Genomic DNA, 27511 nt, shown 5'->3' on the forward strand with positions numbered 1-27511 from the left:
ACGAATAACCCGAACATGAAAAAAATTTAAACTAGATTCTTGACATTTAAAGACACATCCAGGGTATATCAGTAGTCAGAATATTTCTTTGTATTTCTGTAGTGGTAGGAGTAGTTTACTTGCAGTTAAGGGAAACAGAAGAGTTTCCAATCTGTAAACATTCATTGATATTATAATTAATGTAATGCCTACTTAAAATGATTGCTAGGCTTTTATTATCTGGAAAACATTCGAAATTTTTTTTATTCTTTAAAAATTCTCTTATATTTCATACATATTCCCATTTATTTTCTGTGGTTGGCTTAAAAATTTTGACTTAAATTTCCTTAAATTTTTCTTAACCAAAAAACAGCTGGCAATTGCTGTCTTGGGTGGGTGGTGGTTTCTCTTTTATCAGCAGCAGAATGTTCTAAACCTTCTGCCAGGAGTCTGACTGCAAAAGTCTTTGGGTGGTAAAGTGGGCGAGAATATGACTAATGCAGAAAAGAAAAAAAATTTTTTTAAACTTGATTAAAAAAATATTCACCTGTAATTTGAAACTACCTATAGAAAATAACGTAAGTAAGTGTATTATGGCTAGTTAAGATAGGCACTATAAAAATAGGTTGAAAAGTTTAGAATAATTCCTTTTTTACTGAAGTCTGTTTTTAAAATTTGAAACTTGTTAGAGTTTGGAAAACAGTCTTCCTCCTACTCTACTTCCTGGCCAAAAAAGAGGGGAAGCACAATGGTCTTCAAAAAAGGTGATAAAGTAAATGCATATTATAAAATATTCAAACTTTTGTGTGGTTTCACATACAGGAAATGAACATGCAAGTTCTTAGAAACTGTTGTCACTGATTTTCTGAAGTGCTAATAAAATTATGCTATGAGCTATCTGTTGTTTATAATTCCTTTCCCTGGATAGGTAAGTTTTTACAGTTAAAACAAATTTTAAATGTAGTTCATTTTGTATTTCATTGTGCAGTCTAGAGAAGAGAGAGTGTTTTTCATAAAGTGGATGTTAATTACGATTTTAAAAAGCCTATCCGTAAACATTCATTGATCTTATAATTAACTGTGACACCTAATTAAAATGGTTGCTAGGCTTTTATGTCTGGAAAACATTTGAAATTTTTTTATTCTTTAAAATTTCATATACATTCCCATTTCTTTTCTATGGCTGACTCAAAAAACTTTTCGTAATATCTTTCATGGTCCATTTGTGGGGTAGGGTAAGGGAATTTGCTTCCCCCCCCCCCCAACCTAATGAGATTGAGATGGTTTCTATATAGGTAAAAAGCTGTTGGACCCTGGGAATTCAACTTGGCTCAAGAATAGAACACTGGACTGGGGATCAGAAGTTCTATTTTTGGTACTAGTTCGGCTCTTTTCTTGCTTTTTGGTGCTATCATTTGGCTTTTTAGATTTGGAATCCATGCGTCTATTTCCTCATTGGTAAAATGAGTGTAAAACTTGTCCTCTTGCCCAAATGACAGTATAAGGTTAGTGTTGCTCAGATTCAGAAAGCTACCAACAGTTTGTTGAAATTATTGCCTAGAAGTTTGATTTTCCTCTGGGGTATTCTAGAGATCCCTTTGGTTAGAATTAGGTTAGAGAGAAGGCAAAGAATAGGTGAAGCAATTTTGAAGAATAGTGACTTATCCATATTAGATAGTAGATAGTGAGAGTTTATTTTATAGCTGTTAAATTTGAGGCAATGTGGTATTGATACAGAAATAGTCATTTTAATAGGCAGGTTTCATCATGGTTTTCATCAGGTTTTATCTGCGTTTCTCGAATGGCTAATGAGTTGAACATCTTTTCGTGTTTCTTATTCATATCTTTTTGGTTTACTAGTAGAGTATTTTGTTCATTTTTATTTGGATTATTTTCTTATTGTTTTGAGAGATTTTTATGTATTCTAGATACAAATCCTTTGCTGGATAAGTGATTTGAAAATATCTTCTCTCAGTTGTATCTTGTCTTTTCAAACTCTCTAAGCAGTGTCTTCCCCAGAGCAAAAGTTTGTGATTTTGACGAGGTCCAGTTTATCAAATTTTTCTTTTATGAATTATACTTTTAGTATCATGTTTACAAAAACCTTTGCCTAACCCTAGGTCACAAAGATTTTCTCTTATTTTTTTCCTAGAAATGTTACTGTTTTTAATTTTACATTTAGACTTATGGTCAATTTTGAGTTAATTTTTGCATAAAGTGTAAGAATTATGTTGGGGTTAAACTTTTGGCATATAGATATCCAGTTCTTCCAACAACATTTGTTGAACAAATCTTTGACTTGCCTTTGCACCTTTTTCAAAAATCAGTTGGCCATTTTTCTATGGCCCTGTTTCTAAACCTGTTCTGTCTCTATCAGCTCTATTCCATCTTGACTGCAGTAGCTTTATAGTAAATCTTAAACTTTGGTAGTGTGAAAACAAATAGTTTCTCCAACTTTGTTTGTTTTCATAGTTGTTTTGTTGTTATCTAGTTTCTTTGCATTTCCATAGAAATTTCAGAATTAGCTTGTCACTTTCTCTAAAAAGTCCTGATTGGAAATTGCACTGTCTGTAGAACAGTTATAGAAAACTTGACATTTCAGCCAGGTGTGGTGGCTCACGCCTCTACCCTAATCCCAGCACTTTGGGAGGTCGAAGCAAGAGGATCACTTGAGGTCAGGAGTTCGAGTCCAGTCTGGCCAACATGGCAAAACCCTGTCTCTACTAAAAATGCAAAAATTAGCTGGGCATGGTGGCACACGCCTGTAATCCCAACTACTCAGGAGGCTGAGGCAAGAGAATCGTTTGAACCTGGGAGCTGGAGGTTGCAGTGAGGCAAGATAGCATCACTGCACTCCAGCAGCCTGGGCAACAGAGTAAGACTGTCTCAAAAAAAAGAAAGAAAAAGAAAACATCTCTACTATGGTGAGTCTTCTAGTCCATGAACACAGTATGTTTAATTTATTTAGATCCTCTTTAGTTTCTTTCATTAGCATTTTGTAGTTATCAGCAAACAGATTTTGCATATGTTTTAATTTATGTCCAGGAATCTCGGGGTTTGTTTTTTTTTTCTTTTCCAGGTTTTTTTTTCCTATTGTAATATAGAAAAACAGTTGATTCTTGTGCTTGTATCCTGTGACATTGCTAAAATGATGTATTAGTTTTAGGAGTTTTTTTTTTTTTTTAATTCTTTGGGGTTTTCTATGCAGACAACAATGTTGGCTGTGAAAAGGGGCAGTGTTATTTCTTCTTTTCCAATCTATGCTTTTTCCTCTCCTTCCTAGCCTTATTGCACTAATATTGAACAAGACGTGATAGGAGACATCCTTCCCTTGTTCCTAATTTTATTGGGAAAGCAGTCACTCTTTGATTATGAATTGTGATGTTTGCTGTTAAGCTTTCTGAAAATGCCCTTTCTCAGTTTAAAAAAAATCATCTTCTAGTCCTAGCTTGCAAAAAATTTGTATTATGAAAGGATGCTGAATTTTTTTGTAATATTCCATTTGGTATGCCTAAGTGGTTTTCTTCTTCGGTGGATTACACTGATTTTTGAAAACTGAGACAGACTTGAATCTGGAATAAACTCCAATTAGTCATGGTATATTACTCTCATTACATGTTGCTGATTTGAGTTACTAATATTTTCTTACGGGTTTTTCATTTATGTTAATGAAGGATACTAGTCCGTGGTTTTCTTGTATTATCTTTGGTTTTGGTATCAGTAATACTGCCATCATTTTACGAGTTTAAATGTACAAGTATTTTCTTCTAGTTTTTTTTTTTTAAGAGACTGTGTAATATTGGTGTTATTTCTTCTTTAAATGCATGAAAGAATTTGTCCTTGAAGCCATCTGGGTCTGGAGATTTTTTTGCAGAAGATTTCTAATTACAAATTCAGTTTCTTAAAGTAGTTATAATAGGACTATTCATAGCTGTGTGTTTCATCTTGTGTGACTTTATGTAGTTTGTTTTTTTTTTTTTTTGAAGAATTTATCCATTTCATTTAAATTATCCTATTCATGTGTGTGGAATTTATTATTGTATTCACTTATCCTTTGAATTGAATTAGAGGTCTGTAGTGATATCTCTTCTTTCCTGGTATCCTTTGTTTCCATTAGTAATTTATGTCTGCTCTCTTTTTTTCTTAGTTCATTTTGCAGGAGGTTTTTCCATTTTTATTTTTTTCAGAGAACTGGCTTTTGATTTCATTGGGTTTTCTCTGTTGCTTTCCTGTTTTCAGTTTAACTGATTTCTACTCTTTATTACTGCCTTCGCTTTTCTTAGGGTTTATTTTGCTCTTCTTCTCCAAGTTCCTAAAGATTGAGGCTTACATAATTGATTAGAGATATTTCTAATTTTCTTTTTTTTTTTTTGAGACGGAGTTTCGCTCTTGATACCCAGGCTGGAGCGCAATGGCGCGATCTCGGCTCACCGCAATCTCCGCCTCCTGGGTTCAGGCAATTCTCCTGCCTCAGCCTCCTGAGTAGCTGGGATTACAGGCACGCGCCACCGTGCCCAGCTAATTTTTTGTATTAGTAGAGACGGGGTTTCACCATGTTGACCAGGATGGTCTCGATCTCTTGACCTCGTGATCCACCCGCCTCGGCCTCCCAAAGTGCTGGGATTACAGGCTTGAGCCACCGCGCCCGGCCTCTAATTTTCTAATATAAGCATTTAATGCTATAAATTTGCTTCAAAGTACAGTTTTACATACATGCCAAAATTTTTGATATTTTGTATTTTCATGTTTATTTAGATCAAACTATCTTCTAATTTCCAGAGACTTCCTTTTTGACTTATTATATAGAAGGACATTGTTGTAACTTCCAAATGTTTGGAGATTTTCTTGTTCTCTCTTAATAATTTAGTTTAATTTCATTATAATCAGAGAGCATAATTTGTACCGGCCAGATGTGGTGGCTCATGCCTGTAATCTCAGCACTTTGGGAGGCCGAGGTGGGTGGATCACCTGAAGTCAGGTGTTCAAGACCAGCTTGGCCAATGGGTGAAACCCCACCTCTACTAAAAATAGAAAAATTAGCTGAGCCTGGTGATGAACTCCTGTAATCTCATCTACTCGGGAGGCAGAGGTTGCAATGAGCCGAGATCATGCCATTGCACTCCAGCCTGGATGACAAGAGCGAAACTCCATCTCAAAAAAAAAAAAAAGCATAATTTTTATGATTACAGTTCTTTTAAATTTGTTAAGGTTTGTTTTGTGACCTAGAATACAATCTGTCCTTGTGAATGTCTTGTGCACTTAAAAAGAATGTGTACTCTGTTGGTGGTTATAGCATTTCATAAATATCAATTCAAGCCATTTACTTGTTGGTGTTCATTTTGCCTCTATTCTTGCTGATTTTTGCCAGTTACTGAGAAAGGAGTGTTTAATTTTTCAGCAGTAAGGGTGGATATGCCTGTTTATCTTTTCAGTTGTTTGAGTTAGTGCTTTGTATTTTGAAGCTCTTTAATTATAGTTGTATATACTTTTAGGATTCTTTTGTCTTCTTGGTGAATTGGACTTTTTATCATTATGTAATGTTCTTCTCTCCCTGATAATTTTCTTTTCTCTGAAGTTACTTAATCTGACACTTATTTTTTGAGTCAGAGTCTTACTCTGTTGCCCAGGCTAGAGTGTAGTAGCATGATCATGGCTTACTACAGCCTCAACCTCCTGGGCTTAGGTGATCCTCCTACCTCCACCTGCCAGCTAGCTGCGAATGCTGGTGTCCACCACCACACCCAGTTAATTTTTTGTATTCTTAGTAGAGATGGGGTTTTGCCATGTTTCCCAGGCTGTTCTGGAACCCCTGGGTTCATGATCTGCCAGCCTCAGCCTCCCAAAGTGCTGGGATTATATGGGTGTAGGCCACTGCTCCTGGCCTTGTCTGATATTATGTAGCCACTCTAGCTCTTTACTTAAATATAACACCTTTATTAAGATATGTAATTCCCATACCATACTGCTCACCTATTTAAAGCGTACACTTTTAGGATTTTCAGTATATTCAGAGTTGTGTAACCATCACCAAAATCAATTTTAGAACACTTTTTGCCTGCAAAAAGAAACCATATGTTCATTAACAGTCACTTCTCATTCCTCCTGCCTTTTCCTAATTCCCCAGCCCTAGACATCCACTAATCTACTTTCAGCCTGTGTGGATTTGCCTCTTCTGGACGTTTTATATAAATGGTGTCACACATTGTCTTTGTGACTGAATTCTTTCACTTAGCATAATTTCTTCAGTTTTCATCCATGTTGTAGCATGTGTCAGGACATCATTACCTTCTCTCTTTTTTTTTGCCAAATATTCCACTGTATGAACACATCATACTTATTCATTTATCAGTTGGTGGAAATTTGGGTTAATTCTACTTTTGGGCCATTATGAATAATAATGCTGTGAACATTTATGTAGCTTTTTGCATTGACATACTTTGATTTTCTTGGTATATATCTAGGAGTGGAATTGTTGGATCTCATGTTTAACCTTTTGAGGAATTGCCAGACTGTTTTCCAGAGTAGTTATACCATTTCACATTCTTCGTATCCTAGCCAACACCTACTATCTTTTGTATTATAGCCATCCTATTAGGCGTATCTCACTGTGGTTTTGAATTGCATTTCACTGATGGCTAGTTATGTTGACCATGTTTTCATGTTCTTATTAGCCCCCGGCTTTCTTTTGACTAGTATTTGTATAGTATATCCTCTTTTTCATCCTTTTAACTTTTTTTTTTTTAATTGAGACAGGTTCTCACTTTGTTGCCCAAGAAGTAATGCAGAGGCACAGTCAGGGTTCACTGTAGCCTCACCCTTACAAGTAGCTGGGACTACAGGCATATGTCACCATACCCAGTTAATTTTTTAATTTTTTGTGGTGACAGGGTTTTGCCACGTTGCCCAGGCTGGTCTGGAATTCCTGAGCTTAAGCCATCCTCCCAAAGTGCTGGGATTCATGAACCACTATGCATGGCCCATCCTTTTACTTTAACCTACCCATATCATATTTAAAGTGGGTTTTGTATAAACAATTCATAGTTGAGTACTCTTTTTAAATTATGATAATCTATCTTTTTTTTTTTTTTTTTTTTTTGAGACGGAGTTTTGCTCGTTACCCAGGCTGGAGTGCAATGGCGCGATCTCAGCTCACTGCAACCTCCGTCTCCTGGGTTCAGGCAATTCTCCTGCCTCAGCCTCCCGAGTAGCTGGGATTACAGGCGTGCACGATAATCTATCTTAATCCATGTGTCGAGGACATTCATATTTAGTGAAATTATTAATGTTTGGATTTAGTTCTGCTGTCTTAGCATTTGTTTTCTTTTTGTTCCTTTGATATTCCTTTGTTTTGCCTTTTCTCTGTCTTTTGGGTTATTGAACACTTTTTAATTCATTTTAATCTATTGTGGTTTTGACTGTTATCTCTATACAGTTATTTTAGGGATCTCTTAGGAATTGTATGTACATTTTTAAGTCTACTTAAAATTGATATTTTTACAACTTCAAGTGAAATGTAGAAATCTAATCACTATATAGGCCCTTTTAGCCTCCTCCCGTCTTGTCGTAGTTATGTATTTCCCTACATAAATTAAAAATCTCATTAGATAAATATTGTAATTCTTGTTTTTAAACATTAGACATTTAAAAGAACTAAGAGGAAAATATTTACCCAGATATTTACAATTTCTGTCACTCTTCCTTCATTCCTGAGGTTCTAAGTTTTCTTCTAATAACACTTTGCTTCTATCTGAAGAGTGTTCTTTATAATAAGACTACTGGAAATTCTTTCTCTTCAGCTGAGAATGATGTTTATTTCACCTTCATATATGAAACATATTTTTGCTGGATATAGAATTTTGGGTTGACAGGTCTGTTCTTTCAGCATTTTGAAAGTGTTGTTCCACTTTTTACTGCCCTTCATTTCTGATGGGAAACCAAATTGTTCTCTATGAGTAATGTGTCATTTTTCTCTGGCTTCTTTCAAGATTTTCTCTGTCTTTAGTTTTCAGAAATGTGATTACAATGTGTCTGGACTTAGATCTTGTTGGAAACTCCTGCTTGGGGTTCCCTGGAGACTGGAAATGATGAAGACAAGGTTTCTTAGAAAGAAACAAAGTATTACATCATCAAACTTTATAAGTTTCAACTGTTGAAGTTAAATATGTTTTTATAGTATTGGATGACAAGTTAGAATGCCCTTAGGAGAATACACAAAATATAGTATTTTAGTCATTGTGAATATTGTGTCTTTTCAATAAGGGACTCTTCTAAGGTATTCATAATGTAAATATACTATTACTAGTATATTTAAGAATATTGCCCAGCATAGTAGCATGCGCCTGTAGTCTCAGCTACTAGGGAGACTAAAGTGGGGGATCTTTGGAGTCCAGGAGTTCCAGCCCAGGTGACAGCAAGACCTCATCTCTAAAAACAATTACAATTAAAATAATAATAATAGTACATACTCCTAAACCATATAGAGAGGCAAGTCTTCATAGAGATGTTCAGAAAGTTGTTCCAGAATGGCTTTAGTCCTTGCTTCACCATTACAGGCTTTTTTTTTTTTCTTTTCTTCTTCTTTTATTTGAGACCGAGTTTTGCTCTTGTTGCCTAGGCTGGAGTGCAATGGTGTGATTTTGGCTCACTGCAACCTCCCCCTCCCAGGTAGAAGCGATTCTCCTGTCTCAGCCTCCCAAGTAGCCCAGATTACCGGCATGCACCACCACACCCAGATAATTTTTTTGTATTTAGTAGAGATGGAGTTTCACCATGGTAGTCAGGCTGGTCGTGAACTCTTGACCTCAGGTGATCCACCCACCTCGGCCTCCCATAGTGCTGGGATTACAGGCATATGCCACTGTGCCTGGCCTACAGTTTTTCCAGATTAATTTATTTACAAATGAAGCATAACTGACCAGTGTTCCTATGCTATCCAAGGTAAGTTTTTCCATCTATATTTAATATTGTGGCCATTTTTTTCTTCTTAAATGAAATGTTTCATGGAGTAGTGTCTGTTTGAGGTTTTATGTGGTGCTGTCAAGTAGCCACTCTGGTTGTGTCAGCTTTTGTCTTCATGGATCTTACAACTTGGTGGTCATATGGTTCTTTTGAAATTTGACAGGCCAAATTTGGTGTATCTGTCATGGAATCTTTGAGTTTCTCGATGAATTTATTTTATAGTTTCATATAAGTCCTTTGCATAAGGACGTTTACTCAAAGCATCCTATTTATAGTAATGAACTTTAAGGGATTTCTATGGTATCTGCAATATTGTGTCTACGTTTATGATAGCAGTTATATTAGGCACCTACCATCAAGCCATCAAGAAGTTAATGTACTCATTTTTAAAGGATATCTGAGGAACCTCTTTTCTTCGCAGCATTTCAGAGAAGTGGATTATTCTAAAAGCGTACCAGCTATAAGTGTATGTATTTACTTTTATTTTAGTAAGTTGTTCTATCTTAAGAGGACCACAGTTAAGTCATTTGATCAATCTGGCTTCCTGTAAGAAATTGAATTTTATCAGAGTGACTGAAGTACATATTGCATATCAAGCCTGATATTGCCAATTTTTGTTTTTAAGATAAACCCATTAACAAACAATAAAGTCAGGATTTAGTATTAGAAAATTCAAAAGTTTTGTTTTAGGCTTTAATACTTCCTGTCTTATGGAATCACAATCATGAGATTTTCCCTGCAATAGGTAAAGGTTGCTGGATTAATACTGTTATTCCAGTGGATGGTAATATGAAAAAGAGAGCATAACAATATTTCATAATTACCATAATTACTCAAATGATAGAAAATTTGGATGGTTTCCTTTAACAATAGGGATTTACTGTGCATGGTAACATGAGATTTAAAGGCCTAATACAACCTCTGAAGATGCTGTGATCAGTTCAGTTGAAGTTTGTAATTGCTTTGAGGCAAGCTAAACCATAGCTGCTGAATTAAGGTATACAATTTCTTTTTTTTGTTTGTTTTAGACGGAGTCTCACTCTGTTGCCCAGGCTGGAGTGCAGTGGCATGATGGCTCACTGCAACCTCCGCCACCCAGGTTTAAGTGATTCTCCTGCCTCAGCCTCCTAAATAGCTGGGATCACAGGCATCCACCACCATGCCCAGCTTGCTTGCTTGCTGATTGATTGATTGATTGATTGAGACAGAGTCTCACTCTGTTGCCCAACTCTGTTGTTCAGTGGTGTGATCTTGGCTCACTGCAACCTCCACCTCCCAGGTTCAAGCGATTCTGCTGACTCAGCCTCCTGAATAGCTGGGATTGCAGGCACCCACCATCATGCCTGTCTAATTTTTGTATTTTTAGTAGAGACGGTGTTTCACCATGTTGGCCAGGCTGATCTTGAACTCCTGACTTCAAGTGATATGCCCTCCTCAGCCTTCCAAAGTGCTGGAATTACATGCATAAGCCACTGCACCCAGCCTAAGGTATACTATATAATAGGCAATGGGGTTTTGATGCCATGTTGTTAATACTACCAGAACACAGTACACTATTGTTGTACTCCAAAAAGAGTTATGTTTATGTAGGAAGACTGTCTAGAGTGAGGGCTATCTAGCTATCTCATCATATATAGGATCTTATTGGATTTAATTTGGAAACACATCCTATCTGTTGCATTTGTAGATGTTATGTTTCAGTGCACAAAGAATAATTCTTCTGATAGTGGTCCCAGCAATATCATTTACAGATTAGGACATTAGAGAGTTCTATTACTTAAGTTCTGTTAAACCAAGATAAACTTTATTTTCTCTCAAATCTTTTACACTTTGTTGTAGAATTTCAAATTTGTCTTTTATTACTTTCACCATCTGTTACAACCTGTTATTTTTACTATAAAACCAATTTTTTGGGTTATTTTATTTTTTCTTATTAAAAGTCAGTCCCTGTTTTTCTTTCTTTCTTCTTTTTTTTTTTTGCTTTACAGACAGCTTTAAAAGTTTACTCAGAAGGATCTGGTCTTCTATAGTAATGGGATTAATGGGAGTTATAGTGATGCCCATTTAACCCATTTATCCATTTATGTTAACTTTCTTAACAAATAAAGTTGTCTATCTACAATTTTAGATAATTCCCTTGGAAATTTAGAGGAAGTACAGGGTATTTATTATTGGACGCTAATGCCTGTCTCAGAGCTGCATCTTTAGATAGATTTTGGATAGTTGTACTTTTGGGTTTTAGCCAGTATCGGACATTGATTGGTTCCTTTAATGGCCCTTTGTCATATTTTCAAGTATCCTTATCTCCTGACTCTTACAAGGCAAATCTTGTGGTGGTTTTCTCTAGAGAGCCAGAAGTTATAGTAATTTCCAGCTTGTTTACTTCTTAAGGCTCTCTGGGAATGTCTGGTCATATGTTGGATATTTTCTAAACTGACACTTTGAATTTACTTTAATTAAATCCTCTTATTTATGTGTGACCCTATTTATAATAACAGAAGAAAGTCTTCTGAAATTGCCTGATGTGTTTTAGAAAATATTTTATACTGTTGAGTTATTTAAATCTTCTCTTTTCTACCTTATTGCATTGTTTTTTGTTTTTGGGGGTTTTTTTTGTCCTAGAGGGGATAATCATTAATTGAACTAGTTGGTACAGATCTGTACTCCAGGGCAGTGGTATAAAACAACAAAGTCCTGAATTCTGTGGCAAATTGCTGTCTTATTAAAGTTGATGAAAATCTTTGTTTATAACCTTTGACTTGGATCTACACCAAAGTTTTAATTTAACTTCTGTAGACCTGGCTTCTGGCCTAGTAATTTAGTGTGATTTTATTATTATTTATTTATTTATTTTTTTTGAGAAAACCCTGAAGAAAGAATGGCTTATATCAAAAGTTTAGGTAAAACTTAGTGGAAAGATAAAAGATTTCAAGGAGGTTAAGTTTCAGAAGAAACATAAAGTTTTGAAAAGAGAGTATTTAAAATTATTAAAATTTTTTTGAGGTTTCTACATACTAGTTGAAGAAGCTATTTCATGTTTTGTCTCATAATTTTTTCAGCTACTCTTAAACACATTACTTACTGATTTTAACATATCAGAACTTTCTCATAATTACCAGTTTTGTTCAAAGTCAAAGCTTTTTTTTTCTTTGCACTTTACTAAGGAAAATGCAAGAGTTAGAATTATAATGCAACTTTATAGAAGAAGCAGAAGTTCTTCCAAGAGGAGGTTGAGACTTTGATGTAGCATGACACATTGAGGCCACTTTGGCTGGTCAGCAGCATTTGTGAACAGTGTCTTAAGTCACCTGACCAAGAAGAGGTCAGAGGTCAGAAAGCATTCTTACAGTCAAAGATCTGACAGTCATTGACCCCAGAATACAGGCCAGTGAACCAAATGATCTTTCTCAAAAGTGACAAGATAGGGAATGCCCTCATAAAGGGCATGATTTCTGTGTAACATTATATTTGTTTGACTTTTGGCCTAACCATATTCATGTACTTTTTTCCCACTGTAAATTCAGAGTGTTTTAAATACATTCTAGTTATGTCTGCAAATCTTTTAAATGTGTTTTTTTTTTTTGTAATATTATAAATTTACTTTCGAGTTTGTGCCGTTCTAACAGAAGCAAAATCACAGGTGTTCTTAGATGTTTTTTCCTCCCTAGGCAGTAAACCATACTGTAACAAATGTGGCTTAAGGAGCATATCTATGTTGACATGAAACTAAAATAAGGTGATATGTTGATTTTATTTTGAGTCTTAATTTTAATTTTAATTATAGATATTTCTTTAGAAATGAGTTGCACAATTGAGAAGGCACTTGCAGATGCTAAAGCTCTTGTTGAAAGATTAAGAGATCATGACGATGCAGCGGAATCTCTGATTGAGCAAACCACAGCTCTCAACAAGCGGGTAGAAGCCATGAAGCAGGTTTGATTTTTCTTTTTCTTTCTTGTTCCTTGCATTTAACAAAAGCAGTCATTGACAGTTATGTATTGCTGGCTAATTAATATCTCATTTTTTTTCAATGTTCTCTTAAATTTTAAAGTAGCTTAACTTGTGTGTTTCAGGTTTACTTTAATTTTGTCGTGTTCAGGTGACATATGTAGACATATATTTCTAGATCAAAACTAGACCTAGATTTGTTTGCTTATTTTGCTGACAAGAGTTGCACATTTGAGTTTCTAAAATAAATGAATTTGTTAGGTCTAGAAATATTTGACAAAGACCAGATAATACCTTTTACTAATGTTGGTACACATTTTGTTCTGTCTTATATAATGTGGAAATGTTCATATTTTTCTTTATAAAAGTACTCAGGTGATGCTGTTTAACAACAAAATAGCTTTTGAAAATGATGCAAGGTGATATCTGATATATACTCTGCGATTATTGTACCCATACTTGCTCCCTTATTTTTTATTCAATGCTGCCAATTAAAGAATAAATGAAAAGGGCTTTCTTCTTGCTATTTTTACTATCGTATAACAGAATAAGGCCATAGAGTTTAGACACTATTTTAAACCTTCCGATAAAAATTTTCAAGTCATTTAAGAAAATTATAAAATCTCTCACATTATGATGGAAATCAGAGGGGCAAAGTGTATATTCACAGCCAACTCTCCTCATCTGTTTTGTACATGGAAGCAACTCTGGGACAGTATTTTTAACAAAGCTACTGGAAATAGTGGAGCAAGTTTACTTATTTGGTTTTACAACTCTGTTGCCCTAAACAGATTTACCTGCATCCCTAACCAACCGTCCAGCTAGACTCAGGCATTTCAGTGAACATATATCTGGTATTGAGTTGTTAAAAAAGGAGTTTGACATCTGAAGTTAAGAACCAGGAGTGTGGAGAGAGATCCAAGATGGCTGATGATTAGCAGCTCGGGCACGTACCTCCCAGTGAAAGCGCAAAGAACGAGAGGACGCCACACTTTCAGACGAATATTAGTTGCTCACGGACCAGGAGATTCCCAGTGGAGGAGCTCCACGGGTCGCCAGGGCGACTCTTGTGGCCGGCGTGGCGGTTTTGCTGGTGCCTTAGCACGCCAGTTCTTGGTGCAGAGTCCGGAGATTCCGGGCAGAAAAGCACCATCAATCTTAACACCGCTGTTTTGGCCGGCTCAGTGGATTGCTCAGATTTCGGCGCAGGGAATCAACAAGTTGGATGTCAGAGACCCAGTTAGAAAGTCGGTAATTATAAAGACGACAGACGGACAAATATATAATGAAGGGAAGAAACCAGCGTAAAAAGGTAGAGAATACTCAAAATCAGAATGCCTCTCCCTCTACAGGGGATTGCAATTCCTCATCAGTAACGGAACAAGGCTTAATAGATTACACGTGTGTTCCAATAACAGAAGCAGGTTTCAAAACGTGGGTGATAAGAAACTTCTGTGAATTAAAAGAACTTGTTCTAACCCAATGCAAAGAAACTAAGAACCTTGAAAAAAGGTTTGACGAAATGTTAACGAGAATGGACAATTTAGAGAAGAATATAAGTGAATTGATGGAGCTGAAAAACACAACACGAGAACTTCGCGAAGCATGCACAAGTTTAAACAGTCGAATTGATCAAGCAGAAGGAAGGATATCAGAAGTGGAGGACCAGCTCAGTGAAATGAAACGAGAAGACAAGAATGCAGAAAAAAGGATGAAAAGGAATGAGCAAAGTCTCCAGGAAATATGGGACTATGTGAAAAGACCTAATTTACGTTTGATAGGTGTACCTGAATGTGATGAAGAGAATGAATCCAAGTTGGAAAATACTCTTCAGGATATCATTCAGGAAAATTTTCCCAACCTGGCAAGGCAGGGTAATATTCAACTCCAGGTAATACAGAGAACACCACAAAGATATTCTTCAAGAAGACCAACCCCAAGGCACATAATCGCCAGATTTATTAGGGTTGAAATCAAGGAGAAAATACTAAGGGCAGCCAGAGAGAAAGGTCAGGTTACCCATAAAGGGAAACCTATCAGACTTACAGTAGATCTCTCAGCAGAAACCCTACAAGCCAGAAAAGAGTGGGGACCAATATTTAACATCCTTAAAGAAAAGAACTTTCAACCCAGAATTTCCTATCCAGCCAAACTAAGCTTTATGAGCGAAGGAAAAATTAAATCTTTTGCGAACAAACAAGTACTTAGAGACTTCACCACCACCAGGCCTGCTTTACAAGAGCTTCTGAAAGAAGCACTATACATATAAAGGAACAACCAATATTAGCCTTTCCAAAAATATATCAAAAAGCAAAGAACTTTAACACAATAAAAAATTTACATCAACTAATGGGCAAAACAGCCAGCTAGCATCAAACGCCGGTATTAAACTTATATATATTTTAATTGGATAAAAAGCCAAAACCCATCGGTATGCTGCATCCGGGCCCATCTTACATGCAACAATACACAAAGACTCAGAGAGAAGGAGGAAGATTTACCAATCAAACAGAGAGTAAAAATAAACTAATAAACAAAAAGCAGGAGATGCAATTCTCGCCTCTGATAAAGTAGATTTTAAAGCAACAAAGATCAAAAGAGGCGAGGAATGACATTACATAATGGCAAAAGGATCAATGCAACAAGAAGAGCTAACGATTCTATAGATCAACGAGATAGAAAATTAACAAGGATATTCAGAACTTGAACTCAGACCCAGAACAAGTAAACTTAATAAACATTTATAGAACTCTCCACTTCAAATACACAAAACATACATTACCACCTCACACCTATTCCAAAGGTGACTACATAATTGGAAGTAAATCACTCCTCAGTAATCGCATAGCATTTCATAGGTTTAAATTAAATATTGGTTGGCTGTTTGTTTGTTATCTTCTTCCCTTATTCCTTCCTGACTACATCATTAAGTATAATCATCAGTATAAAAGAGGTTTTCAATACCCATTACTAAATTGCATTCTAGCCTGGGCAAGAAAGCAATACTCCCATTCTCTCTCCCTCTTTCTTTTCCTTCTCCCTCCTCCCCATTCTCTCTCTCTCTTTCTCTTCCTTTTTCCTCCTTCCTATTCTCTCTCTCTTTCAAAAAAAAAAAAAAAAAAAAAAGAACCAGGAGTGTTATAATGAATGTATTACTGTCTCATGAGAATGCCTTGAAAACAAATGAGTGTGATTTTAAAATAAGATTCTCATTTTCTTAATGGAAAGTCTGTTTGCATTTCTTTTGTACATGTTCTATTATTATTATTCACATATCATAAAATTTACCTTTATGAAGGATACAATTCATTGGATTTTAGTACACATTTGCAGGTTATGCAGTATAACCACTATGTGATTCCAGAACATTTCATCATCATAAAACCTTCCATCCATCAGTAGTCTCTCTAGTTTCCCCTTTCCTCAGTCTTTGGCAACTACTAATATTTCTATCTCTATGAATTTGCCTATTCTGGACATTTCGTATGAATGGAATGATAAAATACGTGACGTTTTGTGATTGGCTTCTTAACATAATGTTTTTAAGGTTCATCTATGTTGTAGCATGTGTCACTACTTCATTCCTGTTTATTGCCAAATAATATTGCATTGTAAGGAATACAGCACATTGTTCTTATCCATTCATCAGCTGATAGGCATTTGGATTATTTTACTTTTTGGCTAGTAAGAATATGCTGCTATCAATATTTGTGTACAAGTTTCTGTGTGGACATATGTTTTCAGTTTTCTTGGGTATATACCTAGAAGTGGAATGGATGGGTCCTACAATAACTTGGTTAAATTTTTTGTGGATCTGCCACGTTGTTTTTCAAAGCAGCTACACCAAGTTTGTCCAATCTGTGACTTACTGGCTGCATATGCCCAGGATGGCTTTGAACATAGCCCAACACAAATTCACAAACTTTCTTAAAACATTACAAGATTTTTTTTTTTAAAGCTCATCAGCTGTCATTAGTGTTAGTGTATTTTATGTGTGGCCTGACAGTTCTTCTTCAGTGTGCCCAGGGAAGCCAAAAGATTGGTCACCCAAGAGCTACGTCATTTTACATTCCATCAACAATGTATGAAAGGTTGCAGTTTCTTCACATCCTCTCCAACAATTGTTATTGTCTTTTTTATTATAATCATCCTAGTGGGTTATATTGAATTGCATACCCGTAATGACTAGTTATGTTAATTAAGCATCTTTTCATGTGCTTATTGGCCTTTTTTGTCTTCTTTAGATAAATATTTATTCAAATCCTTTGCCACTTTTAAAAATGGGAGTTATTTTCAGTTTATTGTTGAGTCGTGAGAGTTCTTTATATATTCTGGATACTAAGCTCTTATCAGATATTTATGTGTATGTTTCAGATATATTTATATATCAGATATATATTTGCAGATATTTTCATCGCACATGTTTTGTTCCCCATTAGTATCAGGAAGAAATTCAAGAACTTAATGAAGTTGCAAGACATCGGCCACGGTCTACATTAGTTATGGGAATCCAGCAAGAAAACAGACAAATCAGAGAATTGCAACAAGAAAACAAAGGCAAGATATGTTACTTTTTGACATTAATCCCATTTCTAGTCTCTATTCCTAAATCATATTTATTGCTCTATATTATTCCCTACATACAAACATCTGCCTTGCTTGACATCCTCTTAGATTCTTACCTTCAATATCCAGTTAGCACCACTGTTGTTAGCTATGAAGTAAGTCAGCTTCGTTTTCTGCAGTCCCACTGCATTGGCCCCCAGATTAGATGCTCAATCTCTTACCTGAAATGTCCAGACTGATCTCCCTGATTCCAGTCTCTCTTCCCGCTTCCAGTCTGTCTTCAACTTAAGCATCAGATTGATATTTCAAAAATCAATCTGATCATGTTATGGCCAAAGGGCCACCACAGACTTCTTTTGCTTAAGAACTTTATTGTATTCATACTACCTTTTACAAGGACCCTAAAAATCAATTCCCAGCCTTCTTTTTTATCTTCTTCCCACAGCTTTATTCACCATAAACTCTTTGCTCTTGCCAAAACAAATCACTTCCTAAACACATCATCTGTTTGCATGCCTCCCTGCTTAGACTGTCCATTCCTTCACTTTTCAACTGAGGGAACTCACACTGTACTTCTACAAAGCTTCCACCAATTTCTCCTCACAGACATCTCTTAAATCTATTTGACTGACACTCAACTCTGCACCTACCACATACTTGTTTTCTCTACTAGAGTCTTGAAGTCTGTGGTGGCCCTTTGGTATTCTTAATATAGAGGGAGCCTTGGCTGATATTTAATTGCTGTTTAGTAAATCTTTGTTGAAATGATTCTCAAAAAACACGTTTAAATTGCTCATTCAAAAAATGAATAAGGGACTTCATTTGGTGCCCCTTATTGTTATATGGCTAGATTTTTGTGCATTGTGTTTTATTTTTAAAATGTCCTATTCATAAGTCGCTTAGTGGAAGAGAATATTTTGTGTACTTTTAACTCAAGTTTGAATAAAATTCAATGTTATTCTTGATAGAATTGCGTACATCCCTGGAAGAACATCAGTCGGCCTTGGAACTTATAATGAGCAAGTATCGAGAACAAATGTTTAGATTGCTAATGGCTAGCAAAAAAGATGATCCAGGTATAATAATGAAGTTAAAAGAGCAGCACTCCAAGGTAATCCATTCTATAAATGTAATGTGAAATGAAAAAGAAAGATGATTGATTATCCTGTGTTCAGATTTTTTTTGTAAAAAAATTACAGGTATCTAGTAGTGGCATTTTAACATGATATTGAATGTTTCATCTTTTTAATTTACATTTTCTCCTTCTTCTAATTTTTTCCATTTCTTGTTATATATCATTTTCTGTTTGATTTACTCTTATAGCTTTCACTGTTTCTTAGAAACTTTTAATTTATATGTTGAAAAATAAGTTTTATTTTGGATATAAAGGTAAGTCTGTACTATTCAACATTATTTTTGTAGGGCTATATGCTTTTAAGAAATACTTCTTTAAAGGCTGGGCATGGTGGTTCACGCCTATAATCCCAGCACTTTGGAAGGCCAAGGTAGGAGGATCGCTTGAGACCAGAAGTTCGAGACCAGCCTAGGCAACATAGCACGACTCCATCTCTACAAAAAGTAAAAAAGTTAGCCAGGTATGGTAGCACACGCCTGCAGGCCTAGCTTCTCGGGAGGCTGAGGTGGATAGATCACTTCAGCTCAGGAGTTCTAGGTTACAGTGAGCTATGATCATGCCGTTGCACTCCCATCTAGACAACTGAGTGAGAACCTATCTCAAAAAAAAACCACACACACACAGAAATGTTTTAAGAATTTTTTTTCTGATAAATTTGTGTATTGACTTCTCTTGCAAAAACAAAAAATACTAAAAACTTTTTTTAAAATCTAAAGCAGTTTAATATAGATTTGTTCTTCTTAAGACTATTTTCTGAATGAGGCTAATTCATCCGGACTATAAATGATCTTAATTATTATAATGGAAAAAACATGGGGTTGAGGAGAAGAAACAACATTAATTAAAGTTTTGCTCCCCTGCCTCAGTATTGCATACCAATTGACATCATTTTTTTACAAACAAAGCTGAAGTAGTTATAAATTAGTGTTTTACCTGCCGTTCATCCCTTTGTCATTCCTGTGGCAATTCCCTTTGGTATGTCTCCATAGTTTATGGCAATTGCTATGAAAACAAGTAGAATAATCCTTTCTCATTTATATTTATTTTAACTGAATTTTAATTGCTAATGTGAAATAAAAATATTAAACTAGATTGTGGAAACTAGGCTATTATCTGTATTACATAATGGTGAGCTGACTATTAGTTATTAATATTATTTAAGAAATAGTGATATAAACCTTTTTTCCCCATTTGTTACAATAGAAATGGGAAAGGAGATATTTTTATAATTATCTATTACTGAAACACATTTTAGATTCTTTAAAATACTTCTTCCGTTTTGGTGCTTTTAGGTGTTTTTAACTTATTAGTAATTAATTTATTAGAATTAAATACCTATCAAATAGCTCTTTTTGTGCCTTTATATATTAGAAAACCTAATGATAGCTACCTCTTATGTCAACCAGTAAAATAATAAATTAATGAATTTGTGTTTAATATTTTCTAATTATACTATTCATCTCCTAATCAAATGGAAATCCGTGGATGTTTTAAGTGGTGATATTTTTAATACAAAATGTAACTATTGTTAATGAGACCATTCTAAAATCATTTAAATTTAAAGGTATAATAATAACTATAATAACTAAGACTTTTCTAAAGACACTAAAGGGAATTGACTTAATATTATTAGTAAGATAAATGTAATCTTGAGAATTTCCAAAAGGTTTGTATGTTTTATAATGTAAAAAATAAAATGTTAAAGATCTAAAGGGAAGAATACAGCTTGTTGGTCCTATCTGGTAGCATTATGACAGAACCAAATGTTTTCTAAAATACATTAGATTTTACTCTTCACCAGAGCTGGTTTATTAATTAGTAAAGTTAAACATTCCCTATGATAGCTGTGAACCATCCTTTTTCATTATGTAGATTGAATTCTTCATCTAAGTTCAGGTGATCCTTACCTCCCATAAAATGACTATTCTGTTACTTGTTATTAATTCTCACTAATACATATTAATGTTTGTGATTTTGATTTTTCCCAAAAAGGAGACACTTAGACTTAATTAAACAAACATTAATACTTGCACTGAGTTAGTTGTGGGTAATAATAAGATGAATGTACAAGCTTGCAGTATAATGGGAGATACAGACACAAACATAACTATCTACTATAAGGTAGGTTGTGATGAATCTCATAGTAGAGATATGAATTGTTACTGGAATGCTAGAGGGAACAATATTAATTGTCATAAGGAAAATCTGGAAAGGTATCAGGGAAGGGAAGAAAATCTGTCTCAGTCCAGCCTTGAATTAATTATGGGTAGGTAGGTCAACAAGCAGGAGTGAGTGGGCAGAGAAACTTGTATAATAAAGGCACAAAAAGTATGGGATTCTAGGATGTGTTTAGGTACTAGTGCTCTGATATGCCTAAGCGCTAAAGTAATTTTACAACACATTTAGGGCTAAAGAATAGAATTACACATAGCAGCATTTTGGATTGGATTAAGACATCCTTTTGAGACTGTTATAAAACAGAACTTTGCCCTTACCTAGAAGTTTTTGAGCACATACTTAAAAGTCAGTAGAAAGTTTGAGAGCTTATTTTTACCCAAATACTAATTTTCACATTATTTTTGAACAGATGCCTTTTTGGAAATCTTAAAAAAGCAAACATTTCAAACAGTTGGCTAACACGCATGAACTAACACTCATTCAGTTTTTAAATTACGGATGATTTCCGTATTAACATTATAATGACTCTATACTACAGATTGACATGGTACATCGTAACAACTCCGAAGGATTCTTCCTTGATGCATCTCGACACATCCTTGAAGCACCTCAACATGGACTGGAGAGAAGGCACTTGGAAGCAAATCAGAATGTACACTAAATAAACAGTCAACTTTTGGGGTGTGGATGGAAGAGGGGTCCATTTTAAAAGTTTTTTTACATTGAATTTCCCTCTCAGATTAGATCAGCAAATAAATGAAATTTATTAAAAGAATGTTGTGTCTTTAATAGCCATGCTGTTAAGTGTAGAAACTTTAAATCTCTCATTAATTTTCTGTGTATTAGATCACGTACAGCTTGTTAGATATTTTCAAGTTTTATAGGTTATTCAGCCCAACTCTTTATTTGCTTTTGTTACCTGTTGCTGTAAAACAGCCATTTTCTTTCTGGACATCAAAGATATTTTCTTGGCATTAATTTTAACCTGATTTCATAAAAATTTTGGTCAAAGTACTAAATGTTTTGATTCAGATTTTGGATAGTTTGTACTCCTTTGATTTTGCAAATAAAATAAAAATGTTTTGTTTATATGTTAGGATTAAGCATAGTAGTGCTCTCTCCATTGTGTCTTAACTATTTTTTTTTAACTCACCTGTGGCAGATCTTTATTGAATAAAGAAGGAATACACCTAGACAGGGAGTTAGAAATGAAAGACATTTCAAGACAGTTCAAGGGTTATGTTGGTGACACTTATTGTCTTCAAAACAGTTTTGAAAGCACAGATCTTGCCTCTTGTGCTCATTAAAAAGTCTGTGATACTTCTCTAAAGATTTTATAGTTAATAAGTGAACCATTACCCTGGCCTATAAAAATGCTGTTCTGTTAGAAGTATTGGGTGTTTTCTCATTATGAGTTTTGTTAGAAGAGACTCTGTACTGAAAAAATCAGTTTTTCTCCCTTGTATTTTAAAGTCAAAGAAATGCTTCCTGTATAGTTTTTAAACTTAGGTCAGTGCCATAGGACTGACCAAATCATAAATTGAGAAAGCTGTTGGTTCAAAATTTTTACTCATTACCCTTTATTCAGTTTGCTGCTGCAATGATCTGTACTTACTTACTTTTATATGTTATGCTCCCTTGACAATGGGAGGAATTTTAATGATTAACTTGCATAATATGACAAATATTTGTCCTGATAGCATTCTTGCTACTATAATCTACTTCAAAACTGTCCAGTAGAACTTTTCTGAAATGATAGGAATGTTTTTTATGTGTGCTGTCCAGTGTGGAAGCCAGTAGCCACATGTGGCTATTGAGCACTTGAAGTGTCACTAATGCAGCTGAGGGACTGAATCGTTAATTTTTTTTTTCTTTTTTTTGAGATGGACTCTCAATCTGTCACCCAGGCTGGAGTGCAGTGACATGGTCTCGGCTCACTTCAACTTCCGCCTCTTGGGTTCAAGTAATTCTCATGCCTCTGCCTCCTGAGTAGCTGAGACTACAGGTGCACGCCACCACACCTGGCCAATTTTTGTACTTTTAGTAGAGATGGGGTTTCACCATGTTGGCCAGGATGGTCTCGATGAATTGTTAATTTTTAAAAATATATTGATTTTAATTAAGTTTAAATAGCATTGTGTTGGACAGCACAGTTCAGTCTTTTATAGTACCTTCTTGCTGAGTACTAGCAGTGTATAGGTTTCCCCATTAAAAGGACCTACATTTCTGTTGGTTAAGAGGCTATTAAATGTGATTTGCCAAAGATACTACTTTATCATTTCTTCCAGCTTAACAATTTCTGTGGGTTTTTGGAGTACTGTTAAATTCTTTTTACAAAAAAGTATATATAGAATTACTAAAGAGACAGTGTTCTTTGGTTAGTTATGCACTTTTATATTTAAGTCTTGGGCTTAATATAATATTTCTCAGTTGCCAGTGAATCATGATCTATAGAAGCTGTTCATTGAGAAAATGATTATTCTTAAGTTTCTGTTGATTTTAAACCTTTTTTGTCTGTCTCTTTCACTGGACTGTAAGCTCCTTTAGATCAGGGAACATGTCTTAACAGTCTTTGTATTCCTGTTGTTTAGCACAGTACTGGCACATCATAGGTGTGCAAAAAATAAGAGAATGAGATTGAAAGAATTTATGCTACTTGCTGCGCCTAACAAATATGGATGTCTGTATTATACTGATAATGTATTCTTAATAGTTGGCAAAGGCCATTTAATATTTTAATACTGAAAAGCAGAATTGTGCTCATTTTATCCAATATTTATCTTATACCATACACTAAATAATAGGTGGATGTAAAGATGCAGTTCCTGCTCTCAAAGAGGGTCATGATCTAGAAAAGGTTACAGATTGGATTGAGATCAATTTATAGACCTAAGCAAAACAGAAAAGATTTCTAAATCATTGAAGACTTCAGAGAGGAAAAAAGATTGAATGTGTCGGCAATTTTTATCTTTCCCATTACTTTGAACAATAGTGTGTGTAAGTGCAAAAAAAAAAAGTTGCTGATCATTGTGGTGAGAGGAATGTAAAATATGAATACTTTTCTTGCTGCTAGGTTTAATTATACTGTGCTGCTTATTCTTAATTCTAGTCCTAACAAATCTGATTTTAAAAGCACATCTGTGGTCAACCAACTTCACTGTGAATATTTGTTTTATTTATATTAAGTGACAATGTAAGAATATTATATTCATGTTAAGTGATATTGCAGATTTTATAAAAAAGAGGATCCAGAAATAAAAATAATAAAATATTTTGCTGATTTCCAACTCCCATCCTTCTTTTTCAGGAACTGCAAGCACATGTTGACCAGATAACTGAAATGGCAGCAGTAATGAGGAAAGCCATTGAAATTGATGAGCAACAGGGTTGCAAGGAACAAGAACGAATATTTCAACTTGAAGTAAGTTTTATATTGTAAATGTAGGTGAAAACTGTCCATACAAAGATTTATGTCAGAAAATATATCTCATTTTTAAATGTGTGTGTATATATATACACACACACACACTTTTCTGGGGTACTGATAGTGTTCTCCTGGATGCTGTTTATATGGGCATATTATGCAAGACCATTTATATGGTAATGCAAGAATCTAGGGTTATTAGTACCTTACAATATACCAGTAATTTAGAAAATTGAGGTTTGATCCTATATTGCTTATCTTAGGAGGTGAATGTACTTCTTCAGCTGAGTAATATTTAAAATTTTGTTTATTCTATTAGAGATCATGGTGATACAAGGAAATTCTTTTTAAACCACAGATATTTAGGAGCACTCTTATTTTTCTGAGGACTCTCAAAGCCTTTGTCTCATCCTCCTTTATTTTGTGATAGTGAAAGTGCAAGTCACTGAATAACTGATATCCGTACAATAGACTTTTATACTTTAAGAGCTTCATTTTGAAATCATGGTGGGGATTCTGCTTTAGACTAAAATTTAGAAAGCGAGACTAAAGACAAAGTGGTAGAGAATAAATTACGAAAGGTTATTGTTAAATGTCTACAAATTTTTTTACAATAACCAAAAGAGGGGTGGAAAGCAAAGTTATTTACCAGTGTCAGATTTGGTTACTTACCTTCCTTCTTGACAAATATCATCAGCTACCCCAACCCTGCTGCTCCCAAATTCCAGTGAGAGAAACTTGTCCTTCATTCTGTGCTATTATGAAAACTAATAAAAATACTAAAAAGTGCTAAGAGATTGTAGCCTATTCACTGGCTTTATGAGTTTATATAAATATAAATCTAGATGTTATTTTCTTCATCTCTAATGTGATTGTAAAATAAGGCCATTTCTGAGTTTCTATTTACAATTATAGCTCCTTGAGTAAGAAGGCTTTGCAGTTGTGTAAGATGTTGAACACAATTCCTAGCTGTTTAAGTGTTTTATAGATTCAAATTGCCAACTGCATACATCTAGTACATTAATGTCAATTACAGAACTTATTTGTTATACCTTCATAGGTTTAGTTTTTCCTAACCTATGTTTGTGCTGTTTAGCTACCTTGTAGATGGCGACTGCATCTTTGTTTTTGTTTGCCTTCTTATAGCAAGAAAACAAAGGCTTGAGAGAGATCCTTCAAATAACTCGAGAATCATTTTTGAACCTAAGGAAAGATGATGCGTCGGAAAGTACTTCTTTGTCAGCATTAGTGACCAACAGTGACTTGAGTCTGAGGAAGAGCTGAAGAGCTTCTGAGTCTGTAAGCTTCTTACATGGCTCCAAATGGTCAAATAAGTGAATGAATGAATGAATGAATGAATGAACAGAAAATTCAGTCCTTTATTTTTTTCTCTATAAATATGTATAGTGCACTGGCTATGAGATAGCAACAAAAAAATGCATAGTTAATGGTCACAGACTTTATTCCAAAACATAATTGGAAAATAGAAACTGAGCCATTGCCAACTGGTAAAGAAATGAAACGTTTTCACAGTGACTACTGAATATATCAAGAGCTTTTGGCAGTGGTGCTGGCTTTCTGGGTGATTAATTAGGTAAGCTTGAATATTCCCAATAAATGTTTGAGAATTCATAAAATTATATCAATCTAAAAATATAAATTTTGGCCACTGTTTTGTGTACTGAAGATTTGTATGCTAAATTTCATCCTTCCAATTTGGCGTCAAAGTTAATACAAAGTTTATGTGCCATGAGACTTCAGCTTTAGTGATTGCATACTTTCACATTTATTTAAATTTTTGTGAAAGAAAAGTTTTAAAGGCTATAGGAATGAATGTGTTATATGTACCATAAACAAAAGAGATAATTTAATTTTAGCAACTTACCATAACTGATACTTAGCTAACAATTGTCTATAGCTTATTGAAGTGTAAGAAATACCATTTCAGGAATGAAAAAGAAGGAATACTACTTTCTAAGAAAGAAGATCTTATAAAAGACATATTTAGTAGGTTAAACTACTCCTTTGAAAGAATAAGTTTTGGTTCGAAGTCAATAATGAAGATAAAATTTGTTTTTCTCTTCTCTGGCTGATTTTTAAGGATATTATGTAGTTCATTTAGTTAACAGAATTGAAATGTTTGCTATAGCAAGAAAGGTATGGTAACTTTAAAAGTGAATTGGGAATTCTTCTGGCTCATAAAACCCTTTTTTTTTCTTTAAGTATTCTTGAGATACAAAAAGAAAGTGAATTAAAATTTCAAAAAAAAAAAAATTTCTGGATCTGTTTTTAGGCTCCATCTGATCCTCATAATCTGTAAGATTTTTCTTAAGACCTTTCAGCTGAAAGTAGGAGTGGGGTGGGGTAATCTGTGGATTTAGAAGTATTTGTTTTCTGTTGTCTTTTAAAATGTCAAATATATAGTATGTAAATTTTTTAAAAAACACCAGATACAGACATGTGCTTTAACATCAGTTGAAACCTAAATTTTCTTATGTTGTGGTGATTGTAGTAAAAAGGGATGAGTATCAAACATGATTAAATATATTGTACTCATTTATATTGAATACATATTAAAATTAAGACAAATAGGAAATTCTACTTTGAGTATGTAATTTGTTAAATAAGTATTACTTTATATGGTAATTGTATGTATAATTTCATATACTGGTAAAATTCAAAACTACTCTACACTTCAGAAAATTTTTCTATCTTAAGTTTGGTGTGAGTGGGGTGGATGAGGGTGATTGAAAAGGGCTAATGACTCAAACATTACATAGATTTCTTTTCTCAGTCAGAGGCCTTATTTGATATTTTATAAATAAATGACAGTTTTTATTTTTAAATTTTTTTATTGTTTTTGGTAAAGTATCCCTTAATTTAATGACATATTCATTCAGATACTTTTTATCCCTGGTAAGAAAGGAAATAAGCTACACAATTGAGATTATGTCTGAGGCAATTCATTGAGGCAGCTCTGATATAAAACATTACTTGATAAATAATTATTTTTGTAAACAAGTTGGGTTAACTTATTCTTGGTCTTTTTGCTTGGATATGAATTTAAGGTCTTGATGTTTAAAGACATTTACTTTGTTATTTAGTGACACTTTTCTATCCCTTTTTTTTGAGGGGTTAGAACCTTAAGTTTATGTCTGAGGTATGTGCTGCATAGGAACCTATTTTATTATTAAAGATGAGTGATTAAAATTGGTATGGTCTCCAATTTAATTTGAAAAATGCTTACATTTATTCTTATATATGGTTAATTTTAAGGTTTTTTGTCTCTTCTTACTACAAAACTACTTAGCAACAACCTCTGT

General features: G+C 34.4%; 1 protein-coding gene across 7 annotated transcripts in view; it reads left to right on the top strand.

The window, feature by feature from the left end:
- The window catches only part of FGFR1OP2 (FGFR1 oncogene partner 2), an 86191-nt gene that overhangs the window by 2079 nt on the left and 56601 nt on the right, over positions 1–27511 (top strand). For 3 of the 7 annotated variants that reach the window (XM_012457186.3, XM_012457188.3, XM_012457187.3), the window contains exons 2-7: positions 12722–12870; positions 17325–17442; positions 18420–18562; positions 21303–21416; positions 24072–24185; positions 25335–25487. In XM_012457186.3, the coding sequence (XP_012312609.1) occupies positions 12736–12870; positions 17325–17442; positions 18420–18562; positions 21303–21416; positions 24072–24185; positions 25335–25472 (762 nt within the window). In that variant the 5' untranslated portion in view covers positions 12722–12735 and the 3' untranslated portion in view covers positions 25473–25487. Of the gene's footprint in view, positions 1–12721; positions 12871–17324; positions 17443–18419; positions 18563–21302; positions 21873–24071; positions 24186–25334; positions 27403–27511 lie in introns of those variants that run through there. The other 4 variants (XM_012457190.2, XM_012457185.2, XM_012457191.2 and 1 more) reach the window with 4 other exon arrangements.

This window comes from Aotus nancymaae, unplaced genomic scaffold (assembly GCF_030222135.1).
Source record: "Aotus nancymaae isolate 86718 unplaced genomic scaffold, 86718_ANA_hifiasm-v0.15.2.pri h1tg000016l, whole genome shotgun sequence".
NCBI lineage: Eukaryota > Metazoa > Chordata > Mammalia > Primates > Aotidae > Aotus > Aotus nancymaae.